At 39.9% G+C, this 26,498-nt stretch overlaps 1 protein-coding gene across 2 annotated transcripts in view; it reads left to right on the forward strand.

Annotated features, from left to right (window-relative positions):
* Positions 1-26,498, forward strand: part of ANTXR2 (anthrax toxin receptor 2) — a 175,852-nt gene that overhangs the window by 50,666 nt on the left and 98,688 nt on the right. For both annotated transcript variants that reach the window (XM_018571779.1, XM_018571780.1), the window contains 5 exons: positions 1,431-1,512; positions 7,670-7,777; positions 7,863-7,931; positions 10,646-10,726; positions 23,786-23,846. In XM_018571779.1, the coding sequence (XP_018427281.1) occupies positions 1,431-1,512; positions 7,670-7,777; positions 7,863-7,931; positions 10,646-10,726; positions 23,786-23,846 (401 nt within the window). The remainder of the gene's footprint in view (positions 1-1,430; positions 1,513-7,669; positions 7,778-7,862; positions 7,932-10,645; positions 10,727-23,785; positions 23,847-26,498) is intronic.

The following is a 26,498-nucleotide window of genomic DNA, read 5'->3' on the forward strand; positions in this document are numbered from 1 at the left end:
GGAGTTGGACAATATGCATAAAAATGGTGATTTGGTCACGATACTCACTTGCCTAATAATTGTGCACACAATGTATATTAGAAGTTTCATTTGTGTCTTTTTAATGAGGTATGAGTAAAAGGTTTTAAGAATTTTAGACAAATGTTTGTGAAGAGACTGTGGTACCAGGAAAGTCCCATTATTTTTGGTTGTTGTTATGCTGAAACTGTTATATAGAATATTGGTACTTCCCAGAAAGGGTTAGACCTTTCCATATATTATCAATGGGTTAAATTGGGAGATTTCGCTTTAATGAAACTTTTGAAAAAAATCATGACATTTTGCCAAAACATAATTTCAAGGAAAAGTATTTCCGTTATTGGGGACAGCACAACCTAAGGGGTTTTGGTGGTTATTAAGGGTGCAGTGAGCTTTAAATGCCTCCTGAGTATTACTGAAGCTTCCTTACTATCCTGGAACTGTTATTGTGCCGCAAAAGTCTCAATGCTAGGAACATGATAGATATTGAGGAACAGAGGAACACTAACGCTAACGCTAACCATAACCCTTTGTTTATCAACAAAGAAACATGATCACCATGCTAGTGCTGACATGGTGATCATGTGACTTTTTTAACTATGTTTGAGTTAGCGTTGGCTTTGTTTGTCAACAAAGCCATTGATCATCTTGCCAGAGCTGATCCCCTGGTTTGTTATGAACAAAAATTAACTTTTTTTAAAGCAGATTTCGTCTAGGCAATGGTGTATTGTGAAATTTGAACTAATGTTTAATTTTGATGCAAATGCAGAGAAGGTGAAACTAATTTCACTGCAGACTCAGTTAAGACAAAACCACCCAGGTTGTCCATAGTAATCAGCTTCCAAAAGTGCTGCATGAAGCATGTTTAGGAGATTATTTAAAGGAGAACTATTGGAAGAGCAAAATGTTCTCTCCCTATTGTTTGAGCCAGCATGTGACTACAGCTATCATACGCCTGCTCTATAGATCAAGAGCTGAGCGATCACAAACTGCTGATCGCTCAGCTTACAGCTTCTCCCTGCAGAGTGGAGCGTGTCAGTCACCGCTCCCCATAGGGTTTCCTCCCCTCTCTCTGTTCCTTCTGCTCTAATTGAAGGGACAGACGGGGCGGGCTGTTTCTGACTCTGGCTTTAGAGAGGCAGGGCCAGCTGTCAATCAGACAGCAGGGTGTATCCTGACGATATTGCCAGGATCTTTCCTGGCTGCAGTGGAGCTCTGAGCTGATAGCAAATAGCGGGCATTAGCCTGCTATGTGCTGACTTTGGGTCACAGGAGGACATTAGTAAATGTTCTCCTGTGACTCAATAGAGAACAAAAACCCCCAAAAGTTTTGCTATTGTTGAATAGCAAATAATCATTACGTTAAACCTATGACTTTCCTAACTGTATTATACTTTTCTAATTTTTTGCAGGACCCTAATCGCAAAGGGACTTCAAGATTTGAATAAAGTAAAACCAGCAGGTGAAACATACATGCATGAAGGCTTTATGCTAGTAAGTATTAATGGAGCGCTTTGAGAATTCAAAAATATGATGATGACAATGACCGTTGACTTGTCTATATTAACTAATAAAGTTAAAAAAAATAATCTGAGTTACATGCTTGATCAGTAGTAACATAATGTTTACTCCAGATGTTCTCAAATGAAAAACTAAGGAATACAATAAAGGAAAAAAAAACCAAATAGGAAAAAAAATTAAAGTTTCCAAAATAAAATTAAAGTTACACATAAAAAAAGAATTAAAAAAAACAAAATGTTTTTTAAAAGCCCCCACCCATACATACACCCATGCAAACATGCGTCAGGTGCGCATACCTGCGAAAACGATGATTGCGCCCATTACACCGCACATGTTACATATAGCCGCGAACCTCGCAGTGTGAGCGATAATTTTAGAGCCATCAATCACTGATAACACTAAACTGATGAGCGGTAAAAGCTTTTAAAGTGTCGCCTTTGGTCAATTTTGGGTATTGTTGTTTTTTGTGATTTCGCGGGTGCGCGCAATTTTTAAGCTTGACATGTTTGGTGTCTATTTACCCGACGTGACCCCGTATTTTATATTTTACCAAAAAATTGGGTAATAATAATTGTTTCCTAAAATAATGTAAAAAACACTTTTTTTCCCCAAAATTTTCAGTACATTTTCTGAAACATAAAAAAAAATAAAACCCCCAGTGGTGAATAAATACCACCAAAAGAAAGCTCTATCTGTCCCCAAAAAATGGTATAAAATTAATTTCAGTACAGCGTTGCATGACGGAATAAATGTCAGTCAAAGGACCGCAGCGCTGAATACTGAAAAATAGCCTGGCCAGGAAGGGGGTCTAAACACCTGGTGTTCAAGTGGTTAAGGCTTTAATAACTGAGCCCTGGTATCTGTGTTGCAAAAAACACATGCACACAACCACTATATAACTTTATACTGTATATACTGTATAGCTGTACAGCAGTGCTAAAGTTAACTGGGAACATGCTGATAAAAGAGCAGAGTGACAGAGAGTTGAGCTCATCAGTCTCCTGCTTCTCCTTCACTGTCCAGTCATAGGCTAGGTGCAGAGGAGCTCTAGTTGTACTCATTAACTGCCAGCTGTGTTGATATTAGGAATGGATGGGTAGAGATACAAATCATTTGCCAGATAAAATAGTTTTTCTGTATGCATTCCATCTGTGTATTTAGCTGCATTTACCTGCAGACCATATCCTGGTGGGACCATGTCTTCGCTGGGAAGCTTTCCACTTACTTTATTTCCTGTTATAATGAATTGTGTGGAAATATTAAAAAAGAAAAAATGTGTTGGGCTTTCTTCTTAGTAATGTATGCATGTTTGGCATATCTCTATAGAAACCATAAAAACCTCTGTTTATTGTTTCGATGGTCTGACTTAGTGGCCAATCTCTAGGCTGGAACACTGTCACATGGCAGAAAGGGGTGAAATCACTGCCCCTTTGCAAGCTCCAACACCATCCGACACAGAGCTAATTTCAGACATTTTGTAGCAGCATTGATGGAGGAAAGAGTGCCAAGGGAATGGTAGAATTTATGCTTTGAACAATGACTAACATGGTAGAGCACTCTGTTGCTATCGTATTATTAAATAAGGCCATTTAAGTCAGAGCAACAACATTAAAATCAAAGAAAAATTGTCCATTGTATGGATATGCCATTCAGTTGCTGAAACGTGTTTTTTGGAAAATATAGTCATAGCAGGTCTCACAAGAAGTTTGGCCTACATCTTGTAGTATGTCAAAAAGCTCCATATTCTGGACATTTTGTGAATGATCTACTGTACAAATCAGTGCAGAGTGATCTGTGAATCAGCAAATGTACTACTAAGACATGTGGTTTTCATTCCCTATGTAGGGTTCTAAATATAGATAAGCAGCATCTGGTGGCTGCGTCATGCCTTATGAATATAGAACAGATCACAGACTATATTTCTACATTGAATAATAGCCTGTTATTAATTAGGACTTGTTTTTTTTTTCTTCTTTTGTAAAGTGAAGACACAAGGATTTGCCATATGTGTATTGCAATGTCCAGACCAGACCCAGTACTGTAGAAAGACTATATAGACTGGGCCTTTCCATGGCAAAAATGTAGGGCAAGTGGCCTGTGTTTCTATTATCTTATTGTAACTTTTCTTACTTAAATCTTGCCACAGGCAGTTATAAAAAGAAGCACTTGCAATTCAGTACATAGCAGCAGAGGGGGTTTAAAGCTAGCTGCTGTGCAACCATGTCAGCAGCACCTATTTGGAGATTGTTTTTGGCCACTCTTTGGCTACTGCCTGGTATGAATACATGCATTTAGGACCCATAAACCTAAATGCATGTATTCATGTGCCTAATCTTGCCCGCTTTGCCTGTGTTGAATAGCTATAAGTGTGGATTGGTATTTGCCTGGAAATACAGAGTGAGTCTGGGGGAACACATAAATAATAATTACATTATTGATTTATCCCTCTAGAAGTAGTTGGATAAGCATAGAGTAAAGAAGACAATAATGTTGTATCCATGATAATTCAGCTGATTGCAGATAGAGTGTATATAAGTACCAAATATATGGAGTTGTTTGAAATTATGGGGTCTATTCACAAAGCTGCCGAGGGCGGCCGAGTGAATGACCGATCAGAAGTGAAGTGAGCCGAACACTGTTCGTCTATTCACTACAGGCTGGTACGGCTGATTTCAGCCGATATACGGCTGAAATCAGCCGTACCAGCCTGTAGTGAATAGACGAACAGTGTTCGGCTCACTTCACTTCTGATCGGTCATTCACTCGGCCGCCCTCGGCAGCTTTGTGAATAGACCCCATAATTTCAAACAACTCCATATATTTGGTACTTATATACACTCTATCTGCAATCAGCTGAATTATCATGGATACAACATTATTGTCTTCTTTACTCTATGCTTATCGAGCAGAACAGCCGAGCCAAATGCCGCTCGGCGGCATTCGGCTATTCTCTCACTGCTGTTCGGGCTATTCTGAAAGATCCCGAACAGCAGTGAGAGAATAGCCGAATGCCGCCGAGCGGCATTTGGCTCGGCTGTTCTGCTCGATAAGCATAGAGTAAAGAAGACAATAATGTTGTATCCATGATAATTCAGCTGATTGCAGATAGAGTGTATATAAGTACCAAATATATGGAGTTGTTTGAAATTATGGGGTCTATTCACAAAGCTGCCGAGGGCGGCCGAGTGAATGACCGATCAGAAGTGAAGTGAGCCGAACACTGTTCGTCTATTCACTACAGGCTGGTACGGCTGATTTCAGCCGATATACGGCTGAAATCAGCCGTACATCGGCTTGCTTCGTGTGGCTTCGGATCAGCCGAACATGCTCAGCATGTTCGGCTGATCCGAAGCCACACGAAGCAAGCCGATGTACGGCTGATTTCAGCCGATATACGGCTGAAATCAGCCGTACATCGGCTTGCTTCGTGTGGCTTCGGATCAGCCGAACATGCTCAGCATGTTCGGCTGATCCGAAGCCACACGAAGCAAGCCGATGTACGGCTGATTTCAGCCGATATACGGCTGAAATCAGCCGTACCAGCCTGTAGTGAATAGACGAACAGTGTTCGGCTCACTTCACTTCTGATCGGTCATTCACTCGGCTGCCCTCGGCAGCTTTGTGAATAGACCCCTATGTGTCTTTAGTGCAATGAGACAAATAATCATTGTGAATGTGAATTGTATAATCAATTCTTTCAGCTTCTTGCATGATTCTCATTACACTGTCTGAGAGACTGTACTTATATGAAAGAGGGATGAGCAACAAACAGCTAATTTGTGAACTGCCAATGCAATTCAGCAAGCAGTGCAATTGTGCTCAAATCAGGAAAACTGCTTATTCCACCTTAATCTATGTTCCGTCTAATCTACTGAAGCTAAATGTTACACAATTCCTTCTATATGGTTTGCATGGTTCTATTTCCTGAAGCTATATAGATTCCTCCCTCTATCTAATCTCTATCTCATCTACCTCTACCTCTATCTCTATCTCATCTGCAATTTTTTATACTGGACACACCCCACGCCACACCGCCAATAAGGGGAACCATTTTTAGTGCAGAATAACACTTTGGTAGTTAAAGGAGAACTATGAGGTGAGTGAAGATCACTCATCCTCATAGTTTGAACCGACTTGTGACAATGGAACTGTCACACGTCGGCTCAATAGATTAGGAAGTGAGCAAACACATAACGTCGCTCGCTCACTTCTCGATCATCTCCCTTCAGAGATCAGTGACTGTTAGTCACTGCTCCCTGCAGGGGTTCCCCTCTCCCCGCTTCGATCCTCCAGCGCTGACTGGAGGAACAGACGTGGTAGGGGGCGGGTACAGCTGGCTCTGCCTCTAGATAGGCAGAGCCAGCTGTCACTCACGCAGCTGGGTGGATCTCAACAGTAATGTCGGGATCCATCCCGGCTGTGGCGGTCTCAGTATACCGCGAGCTGTAGCTCGCAATATACTGAGCTTTGGGTCACAGGAGAATGCTAGTATATGTCCTCCCGTGACCCTTAAGAGAACTATGGGGAAAAACACTTACCCCATAGTTCTCTTTTAAGTAGCATCTTTTCATAGATATCTGTACCAAAAAGTGGGACAGCTGAGGAGGAAATAAGGACAGTGGGATTTGGTTCTAAATGAGGGATAGTTGGGAGGTATGGCTAACATGATCCAACATCTGGATCGGCTAAGCCAAACCTCCGGCAGGCTACTCTCTGCTGTTCGGTCTATTCTTATAGATGCCGAACAGCAGTGAGTAAATAGCCGAATGCCGCTGAGCGGCATTGGGCTCGGCTGTTCTGCTCAGTCCCTCAGAGGGGCCGAGCAGAACAGAAAAATTGTAAAAAAAGTAGAAAAAAATAAATAGAAAACGATTGTGCTGAGCTAGCAGTGACAGCATGCTCCACCCAACAGTTTTCTATTGGCCGGCGGTTCTGCTGCCGTGAAAAAAAAAGAAAAAAAACCTCTCCCGGGCGCTCTGGGAGTCTCCCGCTCCCGGCCGCCCAGAATAGCCCATACAGCAGCCTTTGGTTCTACTGAACCGAAGGGGTCCTGGGGCCAAAGCTAGCTGAAGGATCGGCCAAAGCTACGGCTAGATCCTTCGGCTGCTTCGTGAATAGACCCCTATAACTTCCATACAAATTAGTAAACTAAACATGAGATTGTAGTCCATCACAAGAGCAAGCTTGGAGTGGTGGCTACTTTACACCACACACAGGGACCATGGGGAACAAAAGTAGCCACCCTCCAGAAGGAAGGGCAGTGTTAGCATGAATTCCAACATGATTTGAGAATCTAAAGCTGAGTGATACACAAATAAGATACATTTTTGTTAATAGGTAAAGTACTTGAATGTATTTTTAGGATTTAACTCCTGAGTTTAGTGTCAGTTTAAGAAAGCTCTTTAATTTTTAGTGTGCTGTCAATACACGCAGGTGTGCCAACCACACCTGGTCCCTAAGGTGTATTGACTTGCATTGTAGTGAGTACATCTGGATGCCATTTAAAATTAATATTTTCATTCATACTATGCATGTGAATATGTGTACACAGACTAAAGCCTACATCCAGTGAATTTTCTAACAAGTGTGCTCTGCTGTGGATGGTACGCTCCGGCATCTGAACATACACAGCTAGTTGGTGGCATGCGTAAAATAAAAATGTGATTTTCTCTAGAAATGGTGGGTATTAAAGAGGCACTGTCATTAGGATAAATATAGCTAAACAACAGTTTCTCTTTTAAATGCATGCACAATACTTACCTCTCAGTCTCTTTCAGTCTTTTTCACAGTTACAGGCACCACTACAATCTTCAGGATCCAACACTACAGCTACTTGAAATGAGATAGCAGATAACAAAAAACACCTACCAGGGTTAGGCAACCCCAGAACTACAAGCCCCATGATGCATTGCACAACTGTAACAGCCACAGGCATGACGCCTAGAGTCAAATGCATGATGGGAGTTGTAGTTTCACCACAGCTGGAGTGTCAAAGGCATCCTGTGAATTGAATATTGGATTAAATATTATTATAAAACAGGCAACATTTTATAAAGAAGGGGAAGTTTAACAAAATTAAAAGACATTTTTTTCACATTGTATTTACATTGCTTTATGTTTGACTTTTCAGGCGAATGAACAGATTAGGAATGCGGGAGGAAAAAGTACAGCCACCATAATAATTGCCCTGACGGATGGTAAGCTCGCTGACCAGATCCCTGTTCTGACTGTGAAGCAGGTGAGTACTGGCTTTCTTTATGGGTTTTCATGTATGCTCCAGGGAAACATTTTTATATTGAAATGTTTTTCTGTCTTAAATACAGGCTGACAAAGCCCGAGCAATGGGAGCAAGAGTCTACTGCGTAGGAGTTCTTGATTTCGTCTATGATCAGGTAGTTATTACAGAATATATTCATTGTCGCAAATTTTGCACAAAAACACAAAGCTTCTGTATGCCATTACGTGTAGAAATAAATATTTTAGGATTAATCTGTTGGTGAACATGAGTGGCTAGCAACAAGAGTTCAAGGTTACTTTAGACTTCACACTATGTACTGTCTGGCTTGCCTGTAATGGTAATCAAGCAACAAATGCAGGCAATGTAAAGTATATTTACTAATGCACCTATCCTACTTTGGCATAGTACACAAGTCATTTCTTTGTGTAGTTTAGTGTGCAGGATTATGTTTTACCTAAGGTTACAGAAACTCACCCGAACCTGACAAAAGAACCCTAATTAATTGAGCATCTTAACATCTACAAGGGTATGCAAACTGCAGTTGTCCATAGCCATGTCCATCTGGTCAATTATCTCTTTGAAGAGTATCCAAACCTAAAAACAAAAATATAATATAGAGCAGCTTGCCAGCCCATAGATACGGTGGCTTCATTACTTTTCTTTTTTAGGCTTTTTTTGCCTGTGTTGTCACCTGGTGATCATGCAAATAAAGGACTTCCTGTTCATTCACGCATATCTACACTCATGTCTCCATTGTATGTATGGAGGGAACCATGGTTGTCACACAAGCTGGACAAATATATCTGCTTTTGTTCATGCTGGGACTAGTGGTTTACACAAGAAAGATAAAGGATGTTTGTGCTCTAATTTTCAAACTGGAAGTGTCAAGGACACTGCATTTCTGGCAAGATCACCAGGTAATTTCTGTACAAACTCTAAATATTCTTAGCCTGGAAAATGTAAACTAATGCAGCCACCTTACCTAAGGACTAGTAAACTTCAATACTGTAAATGTTTGGTTTTATGCGTAGATGTGCCTTTAGTGTAAATGCACTTTAAACCCTCCATTTGTCCCATACACAGGTCGTGCTCATTGCAAGGAGTCCATAAAAGTAGGACTGGAGTATAGTGAGGAAAAAACTTGTGCTGCAGCCTATAAAGCGCTTTTCTTGTTACTAGACAATATAGGCATTGTCAGCTTGGATTAGTTCAGTAGTACTGAGAAGTACCTGGGAGGGCAGGGTGACCATTAGAAGTAAAAATACATTTTAAAGTGTTTGTAAAGGGGCTCCTCTCACCCCCTCCCAAGGCAAGGTACCATTTTCAAAGTTGAAGGCATGTGCCCTAGTATGGCCACGCAGGTTGCATGCCTGGATAAGGGTCTGTTATGAATTTTTAGGGAAACTTCATGCTGTTTTTCTTTTCTTGTGGGGCCAGTACCATTAAAAACAAACAAACAAAAAAACAGTGTGGGGTTCCTTTTAACCTTATTCAGGCATGCAACCTGGATGACCAGAAAAGGGGGCAATGATTGTGCACCCCCAAACCATACCAGAACACATACCTTCAATATTTTGTGGTTACCTTGCAAGAGGGATGACAACACCTTCTCCCCCTTGCAAGGTGCATTGCCCCCATTATTGAGGAAACAAGGCCCCCCATCCCCACATCCTGTCCCCCAAAATCATATGGGGGTTGTGAGGTAGTGGGACTTCAAAATATGGAAGCCTCCTTTAGAATAAGGGAACCCCAGATCTCCAGCCCCCCTTCTAGGCACATTCATTCTCCAAAAAAGGGTAAAAAGAAAATTAAAAACCCACACCATGAAAAAGTCCATTATTAGGAAACAAAATTCCCCGTCCAGCAGTAGGTCAACAAATGACCATATTTGGTCAATGATGTCACCCAGGATGCCCCTGGCTAGTCTGTTTACCAGCACCAGTCAGCTGGGGAACTGTCATTTTGCGGTGTTAGTGCTATTGCTGCAAAAGTCTTCTGTCTCATGCTTGTTTACTAATATCCGACCATTCGCCGAACTGCGAAGAGGCTGGGTTTGGGTTCAACTCATGTTCAATCCAAACCTGAAGCTCATCCCTAACCAGGACTAATAGTGAGGGTAAATCTCCTCTGCAAGGGCACAGGCAGCAATTCAAATCTGACAAGGGTTCTAGCATGAATTGGGGTTCATTGAATTCTATTCAAAACCAAAGAAAAAAGTTTTGGCTGACATACACTTTAGCTTAGTTGACTGCAGTAAAATCTGGTTGGTTGTTGTAATTGACCTCATATTTGTACTGTGCTACTGAATAGCCTCAAAGTTTTATTTGCCTGCTATGATGATCACCAATGAAAATCACATAGCCGTTTAGTTCAGCCACAGGTGTGAATCACAGGGCAGATCAAAAAAAGAGCCAGCAGTATCTGTTCTGTATAGACTTTGTACCTTGTTGCAAATTATAGTCCTTCAGATGTGGCTGAACTCTAATGTATTATTTTGAACAGCAGCAAAATGCATCACAACTAGAGTGGACCTCCAAGCATTGCAATGCATGGTAATGTGTTGCAGTTTATTGTCAAAAATGATGCATGTCCGATTTTTGGCACATTAGGATAAATTGACAGCCACTTTCTTTTAGTGGCCTGTCTGAAGGCAACACATGTAAATTGACCTATAGACTTTTTACTTTCAGAACTTAAAAAAAAAACATGCACCAAACTCTACCATATCTACTGTGCCCATATCTATTATTTAGATATTAATATTTATTCAGGTAAAATATAAGTGTGCATCTACCAGCATTCCTTTAAACTGCCAAAACATTTTTATCAATATGAACTTTCTAAACACTTTCCATTCATTTCCTCAAGCTGGTAAAAATTGCTGACTCCGTCGAACAGGTGTTTGCTGTTGGTGGTGGATTTAAAGCTTTAGGAGGGATCATTAATTCGGTAAGTACTACAAAGTTAATGGACTGTTCGTAAATTTCCAAGTGGAGTTAGGTTAGTCTTTGAGCAGAAGTACAAGTTTAATAACTGTAACCCGATAAGATTTATTTTTCCTACAATCTTACATTATGTACTAGAAAAAAAGTTTATTTCCATACTGACCTAATAACATATCATTTTAGACAATGGAGAGAGTATTGTTATATGCATTGCATGAATTTGTTTTTTATTTATGAAAGTTCAATGGTTGATTAAAGGGATATAGGACTTGTTTAAATTCATTGGAATTGTTGGTCAAGTGCTACTGCTGAGCAGACAATTATTACACATTAATACATATAATGGGGTGCTCTGTTATAGTGTATAGTGTAAAAAGTGTTTGTTCAGTTAGTTTCTATAGAATACAACTGAGTGGCCATACGCTAGCCGCCCTATTGCATTCCATGGGCCTTGACCTTAATTAAAGAAGCTGACTTACTGGAGAAGTTGAGAATCTTCACACAATAAATTGTGTGAATATTTACTTTAATTAACCAGTAATGTGCAGATGAAATAATTAAACAGTAATATGTTTTTAATATGATTGAGTAATAGAAGTGAATATTCACACAATGTATTAAGTGAAGAATCTCAACTCCATAAGTAAATCAGCCTCCCTTTTCTCTTGCTTGCAACATTTACATCATCATCATGTTGTGTTTAGTAACAAGAAGTTGCTGTAGAGTTCCAGTCCACTTTTGTGTCAGGCCCCAGATTAGCTTATATACATCTTTGTATAGTTACAATTTTGCAATGAACATTAGCATGATGTTATGTCAAACACCAATATTCATCCAATAGAGAATATGCCGCTGAGTCTTAAGCCTTCATAAAGCAGTAGAGAATGTTTGCTAATGAAAGTGAATGTTCAATTAGCTTAGTTAAATAAAGCTGAACTCCAGGTATAAAAGTATTATGCATACTTACTTTGGTCTAGCTTGGCTCAGTGTCAAGCTGGCCATACACCTTGCGAACATCGGACAAAACTTTTCGTCCGATGATCGAACCGTCGTACGATTTCCGTATGACGGCCCCATCCTGCCTCGATTATCGCAAGGTTGAATCAGCAGTAATTAAAAGAAAGCACCTGGACGAATTGCGGTAATCGACCACGCGCATTTTTGGATTAGATGTAATTTTCGTTTTCTTCTTTGTCCATGGCCTCTTTATCTTTATTTTATTTTCATATGGCTTCTCAATATTGGGCTTAAGCATTGGCTTCTAGGAGCTGATCATTTTTACTTATATTATAATATATTGGCCATTTGGAAATTTTGTAGCTGGTCATTTTAGTAGTTGAATATTAGACTCTCGCTAATGTTAGGGTCCTGGGAAATGTTGTTCTGGTCATAGTTATATCTTCACCTTATCCTGTTGGTCTAGGAGATCTGTAATACAAGGATTTTCATCTTATCGCTCCCACTCCTACCATCCTGGGGGTTTGTCCTTTACTGACACTCCTTGGGCTCTGGGTCCTGTCTTTGTTGGTCCAGCTGGATACACACAAATTGCTTTCTTGTTCGGTAGGTGTTATCATTGCCAATATAGTAACATTAATATCAAATTTGGGTGGATATTATCCCTTCTGGGTATATCCATTGATTTTGTGGTCATTTAGATCTCCCTCCATCTTCCGAGGAAGCTCTTGGAGCACGAAGCACTTTGAGAATACCAACTACCCCTTTACCATATTTAGAAGAGGCTGTTTTATGCGTATGATTCAAAGAACATTGTCTATGAATTCAATTATGTAAATTATGTATTCTGTGATTCATTGTGCCTCAATCATGTTAACCTGGAGTAGTTTTTTTGGAGGTATTATGTACTATGATGATGAAAGCATGCACGTATCAATTTTACTTATATGGTTTTTAATTCTTTGTATGTAATACAGATTATTTGTTATGAAGGACGTTGTTATCTGTTGGGTACCAGATTAATACAGATTATTTGTTATGAAGGACGTTGTTATCTCTTGGGTACCAGATAAATACAGATTATTTGTTATGAAGGACGTTATTATCTCTTGGGTAACTAAGGATACCAGATGTTTTCTTATTCGATGGAGGGCAGCGACATCATGATCTGTCTCTCTGAAATTAATTATAAAGGCTGAATTTTTTGTAACATTTAACAGCACTGATAAGGTTCTAAATAAACAGAGTGAGTTTAAAAGTGTTCTATCCTACACCTGATTTCCTTTTACAGAGGATGAGTAATCAGTGCAAAACATAATAATTGAATTGATGAATTGTTATGATTTGCAATAATAACTCATTAAATCAACCCCATTGTCCCAAGTGCTCCAACTTTCTTTTGATACTGAGAAGGATAAATAAATCACTAATGCTGGGGTACAAAGACTGGCCATTACTATGATAATTAGGGGTCAACAAGCTGAGCAAAAAACAATTACTGGACAACTCATATATAAAAATAATTTGATGGCTTTGCTTTAAATGGTAATTTTTATCTCATATAAAAAAGTTGTTTAAAAGTAAATAAATGGGAACACATTTAAAAGGAACACATTTAAGAGGTGCTGGTATTTCCATGCTCACTCAGATTGTCTAGATGAAGGAAAATACGCTTATTTGCGCTCACAAGGCAGCTCCCAAACAAAACAGCATTCCATAGTTGGGTAAACAAAAGTGACTCAATATTCAGAAATAAAAGGCACCAAACCAAAAGGTGAAGTCCAAAAGTGCTTTTAATTGTTCACAATATAAGCAAACAAAAAACAACACATTTTGGCAACAACACTCCCTCTTCATCAGGGCTTAGAAAGAGATAAGGATTTGATTGGATTCAAAAGATACTATAACCAAATGGTTCTCTATATGATTTGATATAAAGATCTCCTTTAGGGCTGGAATTGCAATTGGCAGTAGTAGAAACTTAAAAAAAAAAATAGGTATACAAGGTATACACCTTGCCACCTGGTACCTGAATATTAGACACCACCTAGCCCAACTATTATTGGACACTTTGAATCTCATATTGCGGTCATCCAAGTGTAAAGAGACCAGGGGGCTGGAGTGAGCCAACTTCCCCCAGGCGGCCATAATGGATCCTGGGGAGGACTCTGGGGGTCCCCCTTCTCGAGGGAGGAGGCCTAGTGCTCTCCCTATTGTGTTTGATCTCAGCAATGGGCCCATGGAGGGTGAAAGTGTGGCTAATTACAGGAAAAAAGTTGCCAATTGCATCATAAAAATTGTGAAGGAGGAAGAGAGGCTGGCGGCATTACGATTAATGCGTTGTAGAGAGCGCTGCCACAATATGGTACACAGTGGAATAGGGGATGCCCTATGCGTGTGTTTATTCCCATGCAGATGACGGGGGGAAGCAGGGTTAGTTTAAATTTTTTTTAATTTTAATTTAATTTTTTTTAACTTTTTTAATTGTTTTTCACTTAACTTTATTGCTATCACACAGGGGATAACAAGTCCCTATATGATACTGTTTTGAGGTGAAAGGTTCTCTTTATGGAGACTATGGGGTCTATTCATGAAGCAGCCGAAGCATCTAGCCATAGCTTCGGCCGATCCTTCAGCTAGCTTCGGCCCCAGGACCCCTTCGGTTCAGTGGAACCGAAGGGCTGCTGTACGGGCTATTCAGTATAGTCCGTACAGCTCCCGAAGTCGGCCGGGCGGCTCAGTTGAGCCGAAGGCATATGCTTCGGCTCGACTGAGCCAAGGTGAAAGCCGAAGCTGGCCCAGCTACCGGCCATTGGCCGGCCGACAGCCTGCTTCTGACAGCTGGGTGGAGCCAGCCGTGATCTTACGGCTGGCTCTGGCCACTTGCAGAGAGGTCAGCGTCCATGGTTACCAGCTAACAAGGGACACTGATCTCCAGACAGCCTAACTCTCCCGGGCGCTCCGGGAGTCTCCCGCTCCCAGCCGCCCATGAGAGAAACACGGCTTTTTTTTTTATTCTGACACGGAGCCGTTGGCTGGTGTCAGAATAAAAAATATTTTCACCATAGGAATGCATTGCTAGATTCCTATTGGCTATTTCAATTTGCAATAGCCAATAGCAAACTAGCTATTGCACCCGCCCACTGCTGCAGTTCTCCATCAGGTCCCCACTAGTGATTGACAGCAGCAGAGGCGAAATGGTGAAACATTTTTTTTCTTTTTTTTTGACCGCAGCAGAACCGCCGGCCAATTGAAAACAGTTGAGCGGAGGTAGCTGTCACTGCTAGCTCCACACAATCGTTTTCTATTTTTTTTTCTACTTTTAAAACTATTTTTCTGTTCTGCTCGGTTCCACAGAGGGACCGAGTAGAACAGCCGAGCCAAATGCCGCTCACCGGCATTCGGCTATTTGCTCACTACTGTTCGGCATCTATAAGAATAGACCGAACAGCAGCGAGTAGCCTGCTGGAGGTTCGGCTTAGCTGCCTACGGCAGCTTGGTGAATAGACTGCGTAAGAAGCAAGCTGGGTTTGAGACGGCCTGGAGTTCCAGAAAGATTCAGATGAAGCCTGAGATTAAGGCACTGGAAGCAGAGGTAAAGTGGCAGGCTGACTATGTTGTGCTCCTGTGTTCGCTCACCTCCCGATCTACTGAGCCGACCTGTGACAGTTTCATTGTCACAAGTCGGCTAGAACTATGAGGTGAGTGAAAAGCACTCACCTCATAGTTCTCCTTTAATCAAATATGGTACCAAAAAGGGCTCTTTAATCTAAGAAATACTGACTGTGTAGACTGTGGTATGTATTCTGTGTTTAACACCTGTGTCAGAAAGCGATTGGAGAAAAAGGTCTCTTTCATGTTTTCTTTGAGAAACAACATGTATTTCACTGTTGCACACTATTAACTTTCTCTGTCTATATCACCTGTCAATTATCTTTTATTTGATGCAGTGAGATGCATTTTCCTAAAAGCTTAGATGTATTTCCTGCCCGAGGGTTACATTAAATTCAGTTGTGGTCTGTTTTATTTGCTTTTTAAGCTCTTCGCCTCCGAGACATGTTTTGCTGTTGGATCAACATTACTTGTGTGGCAGTAAAGTTACAGATTTTATATTTAAAACATACTATATTACGTTAGCTACCACACAGGGATTCAGTGCATCACACAGTGGGATAGGAATGAACAAGCTACATTGATTAAAGGAGACCCTGGGGTAGTTTGCCTATTATTTTATGCAAGTAATTGTTAGCTTTGTGCAATGCTACGCATTTGAAATACTTACCAGCAAACAAAATAAGGTACATTTAAATAAATGTATAACAAACTTCAATGTAGAATGGAGTATATACCTGTGTGTGTGTGTGTGTGTGTATATATATCTATCTATCTATCTATCTATCTATATATATATATAGATAGATAGATAGATAGATAGATATATATATAGATATATATATATATAGTGCAATATAAATGGGTAAGCCGTATTAGTCCAGTAGACAAGATGTCAAAAAAGACAAAAACGCAGTATTGCAGTGTGCAATGATACCTTTCTTATTGGACTAACAAAATATATAAAAGACAAGCTTTCGAGAGTGAACCTCTCTTCTTCAGGTCAGAAGCAATACATATATATATATTCACAATCTTTGTAGTTTCTACATTTCTCACTATCTTTGGAACAGTTAGGAATACAGGTCTCGAATAAATTGTTAAAAGGCCCATTACAGGATCAGTAAATTATAAATTGTAGATAAAAGATATCCCTATCAATGCTCAATATTACCTGAGTAGGACTAATGATTAATATCAATGGCCAATATTACTAGAATACGACTAGTGATTTATATCAAAAGTTCAATATTACTAGAATAAGGCTAATGATGTATATTGTGTTAGTATCTCTAGTGACGTTGTATAACTACTGTATGACTTTTGATAAGTCATAAGCAACCATGGTTTCCAGGTGGAAGATGATTATCTTTATCTTAGTGAAACCATGGCTCTGTTTTCTCATGCTTATTATGACTAAATTACCCTTGCTTAACCACCTGAACCCCATTTTATTTACTTTTCAATGGACCAAAAGATGGTAACCCTAGAGCCAGCAGGCAACTGTTGCACCCTTCTCCGGTATGGCCACTGTATATGCAGATGTGCAAGCACAATATGTCTTAGCTCAGGAGTGCACTTTGCCATGGGAGCCAGATAACTATACCCTTGAACTGGGGTAACAATATCTGTTAAAACTAGATGATCTTTCCTGTATTGTATATATGTCTAATAATGCACAGACATGTAAACTCCATGCCCATCTGTTTCATGACCTAGGCAAGAACAGAATTAAATAGGTTCTCTAGACTGACTACAATGGCAAGGGGCATCATTTCACTCCCCCTCCAAATTTCCCACTACCTGAAAGTGGCACTCCCAGCAACCCTATGATCTTGTGGCGCACCTCTTGTATCTTAAAATAAGGTGGCTAGGTAAATCTATGGAGCTGATTGGGAAAACAACAACTGAGGTCGGTCCAAAGCTCTACTGTTCTGCCAAGGATTAATTTGGTTGTCTACAGTGCTGTTCCCAAGGCCCTTTGAGGCAGTCAGATGCACCTACATCACAGTGCATGTGCTTTTGTATCTACCATCTACATCTTGCTATATCATGCAAGAATTGTCTAATAACCAACAATGGCTTTTTGGTTATTAGACAACACAGTTCCTAAAAATACATCTAGCTGGTCATAGTGCATGGCAGTAGGAGTAGACCATAGGAGCTCATATGAGAGTAGCTTTCAGGAGGGTAAAAAACTTATTTTTAAGCATTTTCATTTTTTTTTTAAAAGTCTGAGTTACAGGGAACAAAGACTTGGAAATTTACCACAACTTAGATTGTTTTTTCACACAAAGGAACTTCTTCTTTCACTAAGATGACAATGCAGCAACCCTGTGTGGCATGCCAGTTTCTTTTCTTGTGAACATGTACATAGTTAGAACACTCCTTATATTTTTTTAAAACATGCATTCAGTATGACTGCAGATCGACAAACACAGCAAATAATGTAGGATCGGAAGGTTTGCAGAATAGCAGCAGAGAGCACCGTCTTTGAAACAGAATACCCATTAGATGCTGTAGGCACTATTCCTCTGAGTACAATGCTTTGCTAAGCATTTGTATATTTTGATGCATTTTAGTCTACATTCCCTTTAGATCCCAACAGCAGTACCGTATAGGCATACACAAAGCACTCCGTCATTACTTATCTGTGTGCAAATCCAAAATCATATGATTTGCCAATTTAAATTCCACATCCCCTGTTCTGGGGACAACGTTGTCACTAGGATAAGAAGTGAGAAGAATTATGCCTGTTGGGGTTACAGACAGCAGTAGTTCTAGCCATTTGCCACTCTATCCAGAACTAAAACTTTGAGGTATACAGTATCTAAACCGTAAACTTTTACATTTATTTTTGGATACAATAGAAAATAGTAAAAACCATGTTAGTGTCGCATTTGGGAGATTTCCTTTTACTTCTTGTCCGTCAGACGCAACATGAAGTGAGAGAAGGTCTCTCCAGTGGTAGGGTAAACCCCCTTTTAGACAGTTGTCATTGAAAAGGTTACCTCTTTAGAAGATTTCCCCTATATTTCTGTTCCCATGTAAAACGTATTTTTTGTTGTTTTTCCACTCACATTATGGTGACAGTGGACACCAGAATAAATGGAGAGGGTGAGTCTCTCCAACAGTCACAGACTGCAAGAAAGATATAACAAAGATTCTATCTTTCCACATGCGATACAAAACAAAAATACAAATAAAATAATTTTAGACATACTTTAAGGATTAAATTGAGATATTAGTGTCAGGTGTTAGGTTTATATAATGGGCAAGCAAGCTATAAGCTAGCTATTTTGGGTATAATACCATTTTTTTTAGGTGTAATAAATGTGTAGCTAACTTTTATAGACTCAATTTACAAAGCTAACAGCTGAGTTAAATGTGATTAGAAAATTACAGTCACATGGTTTTCCTTATGTTTTTAGAATTGAACCTCATGTGTTATAAGCATTAGTGCCAAACATGTATGAGCAAGTAAATTTACCTAAAATCTACTAAGGTACAGTCCTTTAGTTCATAATATTTATGTGATGAAAAAATTACCACTGATGCTTCTGATTAAAAAACAAACTGCTAGTATTTAGGAACAATGTACTACCTCTATACTATTTTAGAAGCAAAATGGCAGTTACTGGTAATCATTTATTTGTTTTCTATGTTGGATATCTTTTCAAAATTCATTGGAAAAGTCACATAACACCACAGATGAGCTAATCTAATGTCTCCATAGCAGTCATACAAATACACAATACGGCTAGTTTGGGGCAGAAACCATTTAATCCACCAGTCTGTATAAACCTGAATTCACCCACTCTACCGTGCATTGGTGTGTTGCAGTGTTATTCATTTTGAATTAATAACACTGCAGCATACTGCAATGCACTGTAATGCACGTTGTAGGGTGCTGTGGTGGAAAAAAGGTACAGTAAGCCAAAAATTTCATATCGCACGCAAAACCCGAGGCTTGTGGATTAATGTTTAGTGCACGACAGTGGAAGCACTGCATAACCAGAGGAATGTACTTGTAAGGCATAGCACAAAGGGTGTTTCAGGACTGTGCATGGACCCCTTTATCAAGGTGATAAGCAAATGCCAAAGTGTAACAAACAGATATATACAGTAAAAAACAATCAATCAACATACAGCAGTGATTAAACAATCAGAGATGCCCCACATGCATTTGCAAAACAATTGCAGAGGCTAGTGCAGACAGTCCTGTAGACAGGATAGGGAGGGAAAAAAGGGGAACATTTTTTTTTTTTTGTCCCCTGTGGTTGATTGGCAGTCCGTCCAAAATGAATTAACTGCCTTAATGCAATGTATGTTAACTCACAACATAATGCAATGCATCAGAACAGCCAGGTTTGAATGACCCCTTGTGCCAGGAACCACAAGCAGTCTAGGAAGCGCGTACCAACACAAGAAGAACATGCCCACACTTATGTCCTTAGTCGTGACAGGACCCAGATCTCCAATGCAAGCCTATAGTTCTAACCATATGTCATCATAAAATATTTTTTAACCTCTGCATACATTTTCTAACTGTAGGAACTTGTAATTAGCACACTATCTCATGAAGTATCTCATGATAACTTTTCATTTTTAGCTATCACATTATATTAGCAACAATATGGCAGTACTTGAGCCTACAAGTCCCTGAAGTGTGCTGAGATAAGGGCTGTGAGTGAATTTTGTATCTTTACAGGGAACGTTGATAGTGAAATTTAGCAGCAATCTTCCTTATGAGGACAGTTAGGGTTATTTAATGCCCTGTTCAATTATTACATTATTTAACAGATATTACTGTACTCTTTTCTAGATGAATGTGTAATAAGCATCTATAATAATGGCACATAATCAATGCTTTTCTGGCACTCCTGACATATCACCAGAATGAAAGGACATTCTTCATTCTGTAGCTGGTTTGTGTTCATTCCCTGTGGTGGCAGCCAGTTTCCCAGCATGCAGCAATGCATCACCATTCTCGTAGAACCCCGATAAAGAGATCAAATAAAACAGAAACGTGTTTCATTTTTATGGCAACATTTTTTTTCTGCTGAGTTTTAGTAGCACTTAGCACATACAGGAAGATATTTAGTTGCTTGCTTCATCTGCAAACCGTTTATCTCTTTTACTGTCAGGATACATATATTTTACATCGCTACACATCCACTTGGAAAATGTTGCTGTATTTACATAGGGCTAGGGACATGCGTTTAACCTGCTTCTGGAAAAGTTGCATTCTGAAACTGAGATAATAAGGCTATTCAGTATTGTGTTATCATATAATAAGTGGTCCTTAGCTCCTACCCCATTGTTGCACATATTATAAATCACATTGATGGAAATGCTTAAAATGTGCAATTCTACTTTTGCAGTCAAGTTTCAGAAAACCCCACTGTATTGTTGTCATGTGTTCCCATTCACACAGTATACCCAAAATTAATTTTTGAAAATGTGTTACCTTTTAGCTGTCTCTTTGGTAAAGGCCTTTGTGCAAAGTCCAAGCTACTCTGAGGAGTTTAAAAGTAACAATAGCTGGTCATCAAACTGAGGGTAAGACTTAACATCTTCTCAGTAACATACCATGCCTTCAAGCCTTTAACTCTTTGTTAGGATAGACTGTGTTCAAATCTAGTTTACAAGTGATGATGAAATCTGCCGCCACAGTACAGTGTTAATTAGTGACCATAACATGCCACAGCTTCTTCCCTAACATTACATACAGATGGGGGTGGGGTCAGCTAGGTACAATTTTCAAGCAAGTAAAAAGCACTTAAAAATGTATTTTTATTTTAAGTTATGCAATGTGAATGAGAACATGTAACAAACATTAAATAGGTATTATCCCTGTTTTGCTGCAAAAGTGGGACTACATTTTTAAGCTGTCCATAAGCCAGCAAAAAATTTGGTTCGTTCGCTTTTGATTTTACATTTTTTAATTTTTCGGGATTCGGGTTCGAAAGTCAATTTGCTTCAGGATTTGGATGAATTTAATGATATTTACGAACAAATTTTCGTTGCAGCAAAGTGACATTAGAGAAAAAAAGTAACATTTTTCTTTTTAACTTTTGACAGTCCACAGAAACAATACATAATAATAAAAAAACCAGCATGCGGGTTCCCCCCAATTCATACCAGACCCTTGAGGTCGGGCATGAATTTTAGGGGGGAACCCCAAAGCCAAAAAAACTAAAAAAAATGCGTGGTGTCCCCCCTACAATCCCTACCAGACCCTGGATCCATGCAGCAACCTGGCAGAGCAGGAAAGGAGTGGGACGAGCGTGCAGCCACCCCCCCCGCCTCCTGGACGATACCAGGCTACATGCCCTCAACTCAATGAGGACAAGGGCATCTTCCCAACAACTCTGGCCCAGTGGTGAGGTGGAAAAGTTGGTTAAGCAAAATAATCAATTTTGTATTCATGTTCAAGACTCCATTTTGTTTATACATAAGTCTCACGTTTTGTAGACATTAATCAGTTTTATTTTTTGCAAGTTGTGCAGAATATATTTTACAAATTCTGCAAATATTATCAACCTCATTCTGCAGTTCATAGGTTTGCAGAATGTCCTGCTATTGGCAGCATCTTGGAGTGTTGGCAGCTGATAAGGCGATAAATGCTCCCAAATATGGTATAGTGTAGGACACCAGAGTAAGGTCAGCTCACCACATAAAACCACTAGAATAGGGTTATTTCCCCAAAATGAAGGTTTTCGATTTGATGAGATTTTTGATTGAAAATAAAATACATTTGGGAGTGGCTTTGCGGTTACAGACAATTAACTGTTTCAGTGTTGTGATAAATAATTTAATCTTATTGGATGATTTGTATTTACGTGCCTGCCCAGTGTGGGATGTCACTGGGATGTTTCTCATTAATTATGCTAATATGCCTTTGCTTAAAAATTAATGTAACCTATTGTGATGTGTAGTATGCTGGCTATCATACTGCCCAACATATGTTGAATAAATCTTACTCATGTGAAGGACACAAATCTCTCTGTTCATGTTTTTTTGCGAGGTCTGGTATTCCTGCCAGGACTGTGATCATGGGGGTCTGTAAGCAGGGGGGCTACTAGGAATCTGGGTGTCCCCTTTCATTAAAGGAGCACCCAAATTCTTAAATGAGTAATAGGTAGCTATTATCCCTACTCATTCACCGAATAAACAGTACAATAGTAAATAAACACACCACATCACACTGAATTGTAAAGTCCTTTCTTTGAAAAAAAAACACAGCACAGGTTTTTGACACAGGTTTTTTGCTCTATTAAAAAAGTGTCAATCGATGTAATCCAAATGTCAATCACGTCATTCAGCAATCTAGATCCATGTCAATCACGATGGACGACGGCCGCCACCTCGCTGAAAGGAAAAATACCCAATACCTGCCGACATAACCAATCTCAACGAACTATCACCGCAAAATGACAGGTTTGTTCCTGAATGTCAACAAAGGGGCGGAACGAGTTGTGACATTATGGGACTTGTTCCGCTCCTTTGCACATTCAGGAGCACACATGTCATTATGATACTTCTGCTCCCAAATGCTGTTTGGGACCTGAGTCATAAACTCTGCTCCCGTATGTCAACAAAGGGGTGCAGCGAGTCGTTGACATGTTTTATCTCCAGGTAAAAAATAAAATATATCCTTGCAGTGATACCTGCAAGTTGTAACTGCTCATTAGTTTCTAGGGGAGTTGTGTAAAGGCCTTTTACTTACCCAATCCTACTTCGCCCACGGCCAATGCCCACCTCTCTTTACTCTGCTCTGGCATGTGGACTGTCTTTCAGCATCTGGTATGGCTATGGGACCTGCATTAGACCTTATGGCATCAACTGGCCTCAGACTGCCAGAGCAGGTGTCAGTCTTGGAGCCTGCGTGTTCAGGCAAGTAAAAGTGCTTTACACAGTTCCCCTAAACAAAAACTAGCAGCTTTTGTACGTTTGTTTAATATAATCTGGAGAAGCTTTAAATAATTCCTAACAAGCTCAAATTGACTTGCCAATGAACTCTGAATGAACTCCGTATCTTAAGCTAATCCTAAATGCAAGTGCAGAGTTTCCTTTAGCAGCACTCGGACTGAGGCAAGGTGGGGCAGAACAAGAAGCCTATCAATCTCTGCTGAGTGGCTGAGTACTGGCATGGACCCTGGTCATATGAGGAGAGGCATAATGAGAAAAAAGGATGACCTTATTCTTATGCCTCTGCTCTTCATTGTCCAGTCAGTAGGTTGAGGGTGTCTACCAGTATTCTTGACCAAGCTGTGCTGCTGCTGCTGCTTTGGGGGAAGGTCTGTGAACTGGCTAGGGCAGTCAGACAGGGGCTCACAAAACTGGCTGTTTTAATTATAAATCATTTGGCAGGTCATTTATTTTTCAAATATGTATTTAAACTGTGTTTAGATTCTTGCCTGTTGTTTAGCTTTAAACCACACTGTAATGGACATGTTCAATTCTAATACAAAACACTTCTTTTGTGCAGATATTAAAGAAGTCATGCTCAGAAATTTTGTATGTGCATCCATCATCTGTGTGTGTTGGTGGTAAGCTCATTTATGTTCTTATTACCTTTTTACAAGCTCTAAGGTATACTGACTGCTTTTAGCCTTATACTACGCCATGCTATATTGTGCTATCACCACATAAAGTAAAACTTCCCGTCTCTCGCTTTTTTCTGTCTTACAGCCAAATAAATATTCATGCGCAGATATTTTTATGGAAAGGATGGTGATCTGAAAAAATAAATAAAAGTGATTGAGCATAACTACATTAAAGTTATCCAATGCAAAATGTTACATATTTATTTATTTTTGATATTACTTTGGCCTCCTCTCATTTCTCCTGCACAGCACAGTTACCAGTTTTAATATTTCTCGGCACAGAAGCATCCCCAGGTTTATCGTAGTTTATCGACAGCTCGGCTGCTGACAACTCTGTAATCAGTGTGCTAGGTCAGACAGAAAAAGTGAAACATTTCTGCGTTTAGTGTTCATAAAAGGAAACACAATGCAATACAAGATATAAAAATGATCAAAAGAGTATTAAAAAAGGCAAAGCAGCTGGGAAGGTGTGAAGTACACAGTTTACCCTACAGTGGGCCATAAACATTCTTTACATCACTTTCATAGTTGAGGGCCTTCAAATTACTATTGCTTGTTTAAGCACAATTGGAATATAGTGCAATAATAATGATAATTATTGTTATTATCATTATCATCATTATTATAACATATTATTCAGAATAACAGTAAGAAAAGAAAAAGATTGAACCTAATAACATGCAAAAATAATAAGGCAGACCAGTGCTATAGATAAAACAATGTACGTTTTTTGTTTTGCGCCATATAAATATAACTAATCTCTCTCTGGTCACCCATAGACTTTAGAGGGTGGTTGGTCTTCAGGGTAAATGTCTTGTAATGTGTTCTATGGGTTTGAACAATTGGCTCAGCTGAACTTGGTGGCAATTAGTAATTAAAATGTTTAAGTTTAAATGTGATTAAAATGTTATTTTAAAGCCATTGTGTCGCTGACAAAAAGATCACAAGAAGCAGCTATAAAAGAGACTTTACACCTACCTGGTTTGGTGCCGATTTTGTTCTGCTACAGCGCTAGACCACCCAGAACATCTGGAGATCTAACACCTTTCTGGGTGTTTCTGGTGCATATATCTTATGCCATGCACTTTGGTTCCTCCCAACAGTCCCTGGTCACTATTGTGTCCTGTAGTGAACTAGGGGCTGGCGGGAAGAATCGCAGAGCACAGAGGAGGATGCACTCGGAAATGTGTCACATGTGCAGATCCTCTGTGCGGGGTAGTTTTGCAGCAGATCAAAGATGTCACAATAGGGTTATCTGACCGGATAAGTTTAAAGTCTTTTTTTTACATGTGCTGTTTTTCTAAATTTTTATGTCAGGGACAGGGTCTCTTTAAGAGGGTAGTACTGAGAAGTAGAGAGAAAACTGCTGGCACTAGGGGAGAAGAGTTTCCTTACCTGTCCTTTATTGCTACCCCCTTCCACCTGCAAACAGTTGTCTGGTGAATTACAGTATGTCAACACCAAAGGACCTATAATTCTCTATTCTATTTAGATAGTCTTGTGACTCATTGAGCCGTGACAAACAGCTGAGCAAGGAAGATGAATCTAATATTTCTTCATCTTTACAGTGTGCTCTTTTACCTGTGTGCTTAGTGTACATTGTTGATTAGCTTTTTTTCACCATCCAAACTATGCAATTAAAACTGCTGCGGAAATGATACAGGAAATAGGAATGTCACCCGTTGTGCGGCGTGGGTAAGGTATGTGAATTATTGGACTGGCTGAACAGAATTGCAGGAAAAACAGTAAACCTTTTTTCAATTTATAATTCAACTTCGTATTTAGGGGTTTGTCTAGAATTGTACTTTAATATGGGTACTGAAACATTCAAGATCAAAATGATACTTTTAACTCCTTGCCATCCACCCATCATAAAAATACGGGTGGACGGCGGATCCTTCCTGGCGGGTGGACATACATGTACCTGATTTTTGTTTTCTGCTCGCGCGCGTGCCCGCAGAGACCCGCCAGAAAGGTAAACAAGTGTTACCGGCTGTTTTATACAAGCGTTCGGCCGGCTCTATAGCCTGCCGATCACTTGTATAACCTCGCATGGCGGCCACCCCCGCCGCACACCACCCATCGTTGTCCTTGCTAGTTATCCCGGGCACCGCTGTTCCCACTGCGGTGCACGGGACCGAGAACACCGGCTGCTCGTGCCTGCTCTGAGAGAATGAAGAGATATCAGAATTTCCCCCACCGCTGATCTCTCCTCTTCTCTTTCTAAAGTCGGAAGCAATGTATATTATATCACTTCCGCCTTTAGCTGTCATTTCTCTGGCTGAGAGCTGTAGAATAAGCTGAGGAAGCAGTTCTCTGCTTCATCAGCTTCTTTGGGGGTCCCCAGGTGACATCATGGGTCTTGGGGTCCTCTGATGTCTCCATAAATAGGACCTGTCATTTTTTTCTAGCTATCACATTGGGGGATTTTTAGCCCCCTATATGATAGCAATCACGTTAAGTGTAAAAAAAAAGTCTCATATTAAAAAAAACTCCCCAAAAAGTTTTAAGTCCCCCCCCACACGCACTTATACACGTAAATACGCGTCGGGTGCGCCTTCGCGCAAAAACAACGATTACGCCACACGTTACATA

The sequence above is a fragment of the Nanorana parkeri genome, unplaced genomic scaffold, assembly GCF_000935625.1.
Source record: "Nanorana parkeri isolate BGI_ZX_2015 unplaced genomic scaffold, ASM93562v1 scaffold1836, whole genome shotgun sequence".
Taxonomy (NCBI): domain Eukaryota; kingdom Metazoa; phylum Chordata; class Amphibia; order Anura; family Dicroglossidae; genus Nanorana; species Nanorana parkeri.